Source organism: Elaeis guineensis, chromosome 15 (genome assembly GCF_000442705.2).
Source record: "Elaeis guineensis isolate ETL-2024a chromosome 15, EG11, whole genome shotgun sequence".
In the NCBI taxonomy this organism is placed as follows: Eukaryota; Viridiplantae; Streptophyta; class Magnoliopsida; order Arecales; family Arecaceae; genus Elaeis; species Elaeis guineensis.
The window spans coordinates 73,261,339-73,271,547 of NC_026007.2; the positions used below are offsets into that span (position 1 = coordinate 73,261,339).

At 41.1% G+C, this 10,209-nt stretch overlaps 1 protein-coding gene across 1 annotated transcript; it reads right to left on the minus strand.

Moving 5' to 3' along the window:
- Positions 1 to 353: 353 nt before the first annotated feature.
- Positions 354 to 3,891, minus strand: LOC114914833 (uncharacterized). The gene is made up of 7 exons (XM_029268571.2): positions 3,380 to 3,891; positions 3,141 to 3,262; positions 2,814 to 2,889; positions 2,549 to 2,653; positions 2,114 to 2,218; positions 1,732 to 1,836; positions 354 to 621 (listed from the first exon to the last, which is right to left on the minus strand). The coding sequence occupies exons 1-7, from the start codon at positions 3,476 to 3,478 to the stop codon at positions 466 to 468; spliced, it is 768 nt and encodes a 255-aa protein (XP_029124404.1). The 5' UTR covers positions 3,479 to 3,891; the 3' UTR covers positions 354 to 465.
- Between the last annotated feature and the right edge of the window lie 6,318 nt (positions 3,892 to 10,209).

A 10,209-nucleotide genomic window follows, 5' to 3' on the forward strand; every position in this document is an offset into this window, starting at 1 on the left:
TCTTATAATACAAAATCACAAAAAAAAAAAAAAAGGAAAAAAAAATAAAAAACTTATGATATAATGACTTTATCACCCTTGATACATTGTCAACAGACCCCATTGATCCAGCATAGGCATCATATCATTTGAGGATATGGTAAATGATACGGATCTTGTATACACGAGTTGGCTCAAAAAATATATAGAGATGATTCAAGCTTTTTCATATCCAGAGGTAGGTGCATACGGAACGAGTTATCCTTGTGTTGGCAACTTGGCATTACATTAAGCATACATAAACAAAGGCATGAAGAAAATACAGATTGTAATGAAATTAAGATAAACTTTAATTTATATAATGAACTGGAAAAAAAGAGTTATAGACTCCAAAATAAGGACCAATATAAGACGTCCCCGTCTAACTACAAAACTAATAATAAGTGCATTATATACATAGTCTTTCTTTATATTGGCTTATGATCTCTACCAATCAAATATGGTTCCAAGTTCAAATGGATCAAGATCATCATTTTGCAACAACTCCAAGTAGCTCTGCTTGCCACAGGCCGATTTCTGAATGTGATTTAGGTTAGTTGGCATTGGAGCACTCATCTTCTCCCCATCTTTATTTCTCTTCTCCTTAAAAGAAAAGTGATAAAAAAAAAAAAAAAACAATCAGTACCAAATTAGGATAATAAAATTGTAAAATTACTAGAATTATCTAATATTTATTGTTTGCATAGATGCTACTTATTTATGAAGTCCAGATAGCTGTTGTTGTGGTGCATGCATGGTCTTCATTAGATAAGTATGAACAGCAAATTAAAGGGTCAAATAAAATTAAAAATGTATTTCTTTGATGCTTGGCCCATCAAAAAGTGAAGCCATCTTAAAATGGCTTTCGATCAAAATGATGAAATGATGTAACAAATTTATTTTCTATGGAGATATAAGAATAACGTAATTACAAATATTATCATAAGGCATCATCTCAGCTATTTAGGATTAGCATTTTAGATTCCCATTCATCAAGCATTCCTATTTAAGGCCATTTATTATGTCCTATCAAACTAATCCAACTAAATATTCTCACAATACAGCATACAAAAGCATACACTTAAAAACACTTGCAAAAAAAAGTCTGGAAACTAAACCCCTTAAAAATGTATATACTTTTATTTTTTGTTGAAAAGCCACAATTTAGGCCAAAACAATAATCAGTAATCATATTCAAGATTATTACGTTTAGATTATAAGTATCAAAAAGATATTCTTCTTAGAAAAATCTTGAACAAATCAAAAATATAGGGGCACTTGATGTGTCAAATCAAGAATGAATTCTTCATAGACTAAAAATTGCATTTAAAAGCATAGCATTTGGAAGATTTACAAAATAACAAGTTTATTTTGCAGAGTTAGGACAATATTATATCCATATAATATTTCAATTATACTTGTTGATTTTTATTAATATATAATACAAAAATAAAATATGGAATTAATTACTTATTATGAATCCTCCAAGAAGAGAGAGTTATTTTTCCACAAAAATAAAATATGGAATTAATTACTTATTATGAATCCTCCAAGAAGAGAGAGTTATTTTTCTATAAGGTAATGCTACACTCCACAATAGCAATTTCCATCAAGCTCGTAAAATTATTGATCGTAAACTCATTGCATATCAATTTGACAAGTCTGATGTTAGTAACATTTACACCAATGAATAAAGTTTACCACATCAATTACCTGAGCTTTGAAGGTCATATTCTCGGCAAGAACTTGTTCGTAGTTTCTAGCAAATGCTTCATATTTCACTTTCAGGTCTTCATATGCAACATGCATGTCTTTTATCTAATCAGAAGTATCCAATAACGGCATTTAGATAGGCAATAAGAGCTTCTAAATTAATGATCCGAGCAAATAAAAGTGAAAAATATATCATACAATAATAAAATATTGAATTAATTAATTATTATGAATACTCCAAGAAGCGGGAGTCTTTTTTCTATAGGGTGACGTCCACTCCATAATAATAGCAAAAAGTTATATAACCTCATTGCATATCAATTTGACAAATCTGATGTAAGCAACATTTACACTGATGAATAAAGTTCATCACATTAATTACCTGAGCTTTGATGGTCATATTCTCTGCAAGAACTTGTTCGTAGTTTTGAGCTGATGCTTCATATTTCACTTTCAGGTCTTCATATGCGCCATGCATGTCTTTTATCTAATCAGAAGTATCCAATAACAACATTTAGATCGGCAATAAGAGCTTCTAAATTAACGATCTGGGCAAATAAAAGTAAAAAATATGCAATACAATAATAAAATATCAAATTAATTAATTCTTATGAATACTCCAAGAAGAGGGAGTCTTTTTCCTATAAGGTAACGTCCACCCCATAATAGCAATTTCCATCGATCAAGCTCATAAAATTATTGATCGCATATCACGGAAATTAGTCAAAAAGTTATACAAACTCATTGCACATGAATTTGACAAGTCTGATGTAAGCAACATTTATACCGATGAATAAGAAGTTATCACATTAATTACCTGAGCTTTGAAGGTCGTATTCTCAGCAAGAACTTGTTCGTAGTTTCGAGCTGATGCTTCATATTTCACTTTCAGGTCTTCATTTTTGATATGCATTTCTGTTATCTAATCAGAGTATCCAATTACGGCATTTAGATAGGCAATAAGAGCTTCTAAATTAATGATCTGAGCAAATAAAAGTGAAAAATATGTATGTACTACTGCTGGACATGCTTGCTTCTTGACAGAGATTGGAAGGAGCGACAACAATAATGTAGCATCTTACTTTTTGCTGAAGCTCAGCAACAAACTCTTGCTTCCTCTGCCTCGCTCGTCTTGCTGATTCCCGATTCACCAACTTCCTACTTGATATAGAACGCATCAGATTAGAAAGAAAGACATGCTCACTTCTTTATTAATTGCGACATCACAGACTTAGAAGCCTTATGATTATATTAATATATTAATACTATTTTATGCTAGAAAAGAAAAAGTATAACATGCTTAAGGAACTAGTTTTAAATTAATGCAAGCTTAACAGACAACAGTAGGCAGCAGAAGCCTCATCGACTTACAAAATAAAAATATCAACAAAAAAACCATATACGTTTACCTTCTTAATTGCCTTTCTTCAGCACTAGTGTCGGTATCTTTTGTGGTCTCCGATCCGCCTGTGTAACTCGAGGGCTCCGAGTACGATCTCTTCCTCGCTGTATCATGTTGAACTGTTGGTATCTGCATGAGATCGAGGGAAAGAAAAATCAGTGTTGTACAATGAAAAATTAATTCAGAATATGTACAAGTTTTGATGAAAATAATTGGATGGTAGCTTAGATGACGAAAACAATTAACCAAAATAGCCGGATTCTCCGCAAAGAATTGGTCGAAAGGATGTGCGATGTCTGCCATGACTGGGGCCCAGTCTGAATCGAATACCGTTCCCTCCTCCATTGAACTCTTTTGATCTCCGCGCACGCTCTCTTCGCTCCACTTCTTTTCTCCTCTTTCATCCTCCAATGGTGCGAATTTATAAAATTATGAGAAAGTAAAAATAGGAAAATCTATAAAAAAATTTTGGAAATCTTTACAAATCGGATCCTATGATTTTTTTTTTTGGCAATCTTTCCTTTCCGGTTCTGTGGAAAATCCAGGATTGCATCGGTGATCTAACTCATACCCCGAAAATAATCTAATCTAACATAATCTAATCTATATGTTCGGGTCGCAATTAGGAAATAGTCACTCCTCCTCTAATTTTGCTGGTTTTATTCGGAAATTCGTGGTTGAGTAGGGATGGAGACGGAGGGACTAGCAGATTCTGGATGGGGACCCTGACTCAGAGATTCTGCAGAATCCTGACGTTCTTTGAGAGGAGGATGGGAAGAGCTTCGGATATTTTGTTGGGCATGATTGTAAAAAACTTGCTGCTTTGGTACAGTGCTCCCCCGACTCTTTTAGCCATTTTATTATTTTTTTTTTCTGACCCTCTATTTTGACATAGACGGTATTGATCTATTTATCAGTGATTAATTTTAACTAACTATATAGATGGTTGGTCCAGTAAATAAATTAAATTTTAAATACCATCTAAAAATTAAAAAATCGATGTCGTATTTTAAAAGTGCACCTCTCCTCACCCTCCTTCCTCCTTACCATTCTTTTCCGTCGAAAATTGGCGTATGGTAGTAAGAACGCGAGCGACAGGCCCTAGTTGCAGAGGAAGAAGAAAAAGAGACGATGATCCAAAAAAGAGGTAGACAAAAGAGGAGAACTGTTAAGATTTGACGTCTCGAGATTCAGCCCACAACGAGGTTCGCGGCGAAGAACGGAGTCCAATGAAACTAAGATCACTCAAAACGAAGCTCGGACAGAGAAGATACGAGCTTTTGAAGTCGGCACAAAATCCGAGGCGGCGGAGGACCGTCGGCGGCGGGCCGATGGAGCGGCGGTGGCAATGCCGCAGGCGGCAGTGCACGGCCCAGGCGGGGCCAACGCGCAGACATGCGGCCCGACGGGCGGGCGGCCCAGTCGGGCACGCGGCCCGACGGGCGTGCGGCCCAGCAGGGCACGCGGCCCGGGCCCGGCGCGCGGGCCGGTGCAGGCCCAGGCGCCCTGCCTGGGCCCTATACTCCGATCCACGGGTGGGCCTGTGAACCGCATGAGCATTTCTCTTGCATTTCTCACGGTCCACGTACTATTCCGTGGATCGGAGCGCGATCGGAGGGCCCAGGGACATCCCGGTCTTGATCCGATGGTCTGGGACGTGATTTGGGTTGATTAAGGACTCCTAAACCTAATCTAAACCCTGTTTAAGCCCTTTAAAAGGCCTGTGAGGCAACAGAGAAGGCGAGGATCCATTTTTTGCTGAAGATGCACCGTACGAGCAGTACGGGACCCAAGGAGAGAAAGAGATGTGAGGCTGTTGTGAGAGAAGGAGCAGGGCTCCTGGACAGCGGACGCCAGTCACTTCAGAGGTTTGGAGGGTCTTCCAAGAGAGAGAACTTTTGAGAGAAAAATTCTAGAGAGAGAGAATTGGGTGTACAAGAGTTGAGAGTGAGGTCTCCTCTTGTAAAATTTTCTTTTTCATAGTGAAGTTTGCATGCCCGTGGAGGCGAGCTCTTTTGTGGCTGATCCACGTATTTTGATTGTTTTGTTTTGTTTCTTCTTTCTTCCTGCTGCATTGCGTGGTACTGAAAAGATCTTGGGAGGTGGTTCCTGGCCAGACATCCACCCAATAAGTGGTATCAAAGCAAGGTGGTATAAGAATGCAGATTGCAGCGGTGGTGAGTAAGACTGAAGATGGAGAAGACAGGAACAATCAAGATGGAGATCAACAAGTTCGATAGTAAGAGCAATTTTTTCTTGTAGCAGGCAAGGGTAAAAGACGTGCTCATCCAACAGAGGTTGATCGATGCTCTCTTATGCGATGAGAAGCCGACTACCATGGAGGTGCAGGATTGAAAACGGCTACAGATGCAAGCGGTGAGTACCATCCGCATATACTGACGGATGAGGTGGTGATCCATATGCTGAGCGAGACTTCCCCGACGGTGCTGTGGTCGAAGCTCGAGGAGTTGTATATGGCGAAGTCTCTCACCAATACTCTTTTCCTTTGGAGATAGTTCTACCAACTGCAGATGACTGAGGGACAAAGCATACAGGAGCATCTCAGCCACTTCCAGAAGATCCTCACCGACCTCCTCAGCATTGACAAGAATGTTGAGGAGAAGACTATGGCGCTGGTTTTGCTGGCGTCGCTGCTCCCTTCGTACGAGTCCTTGGTGACTGCTCTTCTAGTGGAGAAGAGCACCATCAAGATGGATGAGGTCACCGTGGCGATACTCCAGAACGAGGTTCTCAAGAGGGAGAACCCAGCTTCGAGCTCAGGTGGCGGTAGTTCAGTTTTGGTGGCTTCTGGAGAAGCAGGAGGTGGTAGACAGAGCGACAGGAGATCGCAACGAGGATGGTCCAAATCTAGGAGGGACTTGAGCAAAACCAGGTGTTATCGGTGTGAGGAGTTGGGGCATCTAGCCAGAGATTGTCCTTAACTTAAAAATTGGACGGTGGCTGCTGTAGCGATGGCCGACAGCGATTCAGATGGAGATGTCCTAGAGATATCTGATGAGGTATCTACTTTTTCCCAGCAGTGGATATTAGATTCTGCATGCCCCTATCATGTATGTTGCAGAGAGGAGATTGGGGGAGGTCCGATATATCTGCGGATGGATCGAGCTGTGCGATCAGAGGTATTGGGATGGTCAACTGGAGGACACTTGATGGTGCAGTGAGGAGATTGGGGGAGGTCCGATACATACCTAATTTCAGACGGAATCTTATCTCACTTAGCAGACTGGATTCGAGAGGCTATAGGACGGTAGCTGGTGGAGAAATCCTGAGGGTGCTACACGGTGATAGGATTGTGCTGGAAGGGAAGAAGGGGAGCAGAGGACATTATTACCTGACGGAGAGCCCAGTGCGAGGTGGAGCTTCGGGAGCCAGATGGAGCTCAGAGCGAGATGAAGCTCCAAGAGGCGGATCGGGCACGAGACAGGAGACTCGGGAGGACTAGAGGCGACGTCGCAAGGTAAGATTCCTATTGCCGCAGGATGATGCCCCAAGCAGGTCTCAGGTCAGGAGGAGCACAGCATACGATGGAGATGGGATCGAGCAATCTGGCTCGACTCTCATGTTTGTCCATCCATGATCAGCAAGCGATTGCCTAGAGCATGGAGGCGAGGAGATCTAGAAGTTCTCGGAGTTTGAAGGAGGTCGAATATCGAGTCGAGATGGAGATTGTTAGGATTTGATACCTCAAGATTTAGCCCACATTGAGCCCACAGCAAGGTTCACGATAAAAAATGGAGTCCAACGAGATCAAGATCACCTAAAATGGAGCTCGGATGGAGAAGATACGAGCTTTTGAAGTCGGCATAAAATTCGAGGCGATGGAGGACCGCCGGCGGAGCGACGGCGATGCGGCCACAGGTGGCGGCGCGCGGTCCAGGCGGGGCCAACGTGTGGCCCAGCCCACACGCGGGCCCGCGCGCGCTGGCCGACCCAGGCCCAGGCGCCCTGCCTAGGCCCTGTACTCCATTTCACCATGGATCGGGCGGTCCATGGGTGGGCCTATGGACCGCGTGGGCGTTTCCTACAAGTTTCTCGGGTCCACGGTATTATTCCGTAGACCGGAGCACGATCGGAGGGCCCAGGGACATCCCAATCTTGATCCGATGGTCTGGGACGTGATTTGGATTGATTAAGGACTCCTAAACCTAATCTAAACGCTGTTTAAGCCCTTTAAAAGGCCTGTGAGGCAACAGAGAAGGCGAAGATCCAGTTTTTTGCTGAAGATGCCCATACGGAGCAGTACGGGACCTAGAGGAGAGAGAGAGGCGTGAGGCTGTTGTGAGAGAAGGAGCATGGCTCCTGGACACGGACGCCAGTCACTTCAAAGGTTCAAGGGGTCTTCCAAGAGAGAGAGAGCTTTTAAGAGGAAAACTTCTAGAGAGAGAGAATTGGGTGTACAAGGGTTGAGGGTGAGGTCTCCTCTTGTAATTTTTTTTTATAGTGAAGTTTGCATGTCCCATGGTGGTGAGCCCTTTTGTGGTTGATCCACGTATTTTGATTGTTTTGTTTTGTTCTTCTTTCTTCCTGCTGCATTACGTGGTACTGAAAGGATCTTGGGAGGTGGTATCCTGGCTAGACATCCACCCAACAAGAACAAAAAGGATATGAGAAATGGGCAATGGAGAAGTAGATGGAGGGGGAGAAGGAGGAATGGGGGCAACATGCGACGATGAGAAAGCAAGCGGCAGAGAGGTAGATGGAGGAAGATGAGGAAGGGGGACAATATGGACAGTGGGGAGGTGAGCTATGGGTCAGATCGGCGAAAAAATGGATGGAGGAGGAGGAGGGAGGGTGGCTGCAACAGCGAGTTCAAACGCAGAGAGATGGATAGAGAAGGAGGATGGAGGGTGATGTGCAGCGACAAGTTCGAACGTCGGAGAGATGAGTGGAGGAGGAGGAAGAAGGGGGCAGCATGCAGTAGAGGAAAAGGCTGACAATGGGAAGGCCGCTGGCGAGAAAGCAAACAGTGGAAAGACAGACGACAGTAGAGAGACATGTAGTCGATGAGGAAGAAAAAAGATTAAAAATAATAAAATATATTTAAAAATAATAGTACTGTAATGTCTTAAATATTTTTTATAATAAAATATTATAGAAAAGTATCATAATAAAATTCTTGATTCTTTTATATGCATGTGTGTGCGTGTATGTATATGTGTGTGTGCTCGAGTTGGGAACTGCTTTTAATTTGAAACATTAAATGGGGATTTTTGTCTAGTTTACTAATATATAGGGTAAATTAGCCAAAACTCTCCGTTTGAGTTTAAACTTAAAAGTAGCTTCCCAGTTGAGTTTCACTTAAAAGCAACTCCCCAATTGGCATAAATGACTAAATCACCCCTGCAGTTATAAATCAATACTAAAAAATACTGTAATATTAGAAAATAGTACTGCCTTATTATAAAGTAATACTGTCTTAATGTAAAACAATACTACATTATTATGATGTAAGGATATTATAAAATAGTACTTCCTTATTATAATACAGTACTGCCTTATTATAAAACAGTACTGTCTTATTGTAATATAATACTATTATAAAATAATATAATTTTATTATAAAACAGTACCGTCGTATTATAAAACAACACTACGATATTAGAAAATATTACTGTCTTATTATAAATCAGTACAGCGTTACGTATTATAAAACAATACTGCATATTAGAAAATAGTATTGTCTTATTATAAATCAGTATTGCATTATTGTAAAATAATACTGTTTTGTTGTATAACCATACGAGGATATAAGAGTATAACGGTCATTTCAGTTAGAAATGAAGAGTTGTTTTTAATTTATGTTTGAAATGGAGAGCTACTTTTAATTTAAATTTAAATGAAAATTATTTTTAATTTAAAATATTAAATAAAAATTTTTATTTATTTATATTTATATATATATAAAAGTTGCGTGCATGCACGCGCATGCAGTTATTTTTGTTAATCCGTCCTGGACGTAGTATTGCTCGTGACTTAACTCTTAATGTGTTTCAATATGTATTGTTTTATAAAGCGTTTTTTTATTAGATAGGAATGGAGAGTGCTTTGATTGCTGCAATTTGTCGGCCGTGTACTATTGCATGAGACCAAATATTTGGCGGTTTGTGAGGTTGCCGACGTCGGCGAGTAGCGAGGGGTGGCAAACTGGCAATGGGGGCTGGTAAAGGTGACCATCCATCGTCGCCGACGTAGAGGAAACAGGGAAGGTCAACGTCAGGGGCGGTGGTTTTGACTCAGGGAGAGGGTCAGAATGGTAGACGAAATGGTAGGTAGCGAGAGGCTGTCGATGGGAAGGACGTGAAGGATAATTAATCCTCAAAACATTGAAAGCAGCAGTGCATCGACAGCATGCATGTGCCAATGGTTAGCTCTGAATAGCTGACCTGTAATTAACATTGTCATTCTAATAATAAATGATATATTTTCATTAAGATGTAAGAAGAAGGGCATCATTTCCATATTTATTATGAGTCAAAAAATCATTTCTTCATTAGTCTTATATTGATTGTGAGTCAAAGAGGATCAACCTATGAATGTGGGCTCCTCTCACCTATACACAAATTTTAAGATTGAAAATGGGCTTGAGCCAATCCGATGGGCTTTGGACCATTCTAATTTTGAGTCGGACTATAAGTTAGGTTCAAACAAAATCAGATCAGATTTGGCTCGAATATATAATCCATTCTGCTTTCGAATTGGACTCGGGTATACCATTGGCCCGCTCGAGTCCGAGCACGATTACAAGCCTATTCCTCAGCCCGCTAAAATTTACCCCATTCGACCAATAGAAATCATTTTTTTTTTTTGATGGGTTGGGGGGGAGGGGGGTTGTTCTGTTCTCCTCTCCCTCCTCTTCCTCGCCCATCCTTCGACACCTCTGTCACTACCGCCACCTCCTCCTCCACCAAATTCGGCTATATAGGGAGACCTAAGGGGTCGACAAAGACCTAAAGGGCCTGTTGCGGTATGAGTTTTTAAAGGGCCGACGTAGACCTATAGGGCCCAATGAGACGACGATCAAAGGGCATGAAGGAGGGTTCGGCGTGGCAGCGATC

Excerpts from the sequence above, each read along its gene's own strand:
- LOC114914833 (XM_029268571.2), bottom strand. The coding sequence starts at position 3,478 with ATGGAGGAGGGAACGGTATTCGATTCAGACTGGGCCCCAGTCATGGCA. Across the intron at positions 2,219-2,548 it reads ATACGACCTTCAAAGCTCAG|ATAAAAGACATGCATGGCGC; the intron begins GTAATTAATGTG and ends ACTTCTGATTAG. Across the intron at positions 1,837-2,113 it reads ATATGACCATCAAAGCTCAG|ATAAAAGACATGCATGTTGC; the intron begins GTAATTAATGTG and ends ACTTCTGATTAG.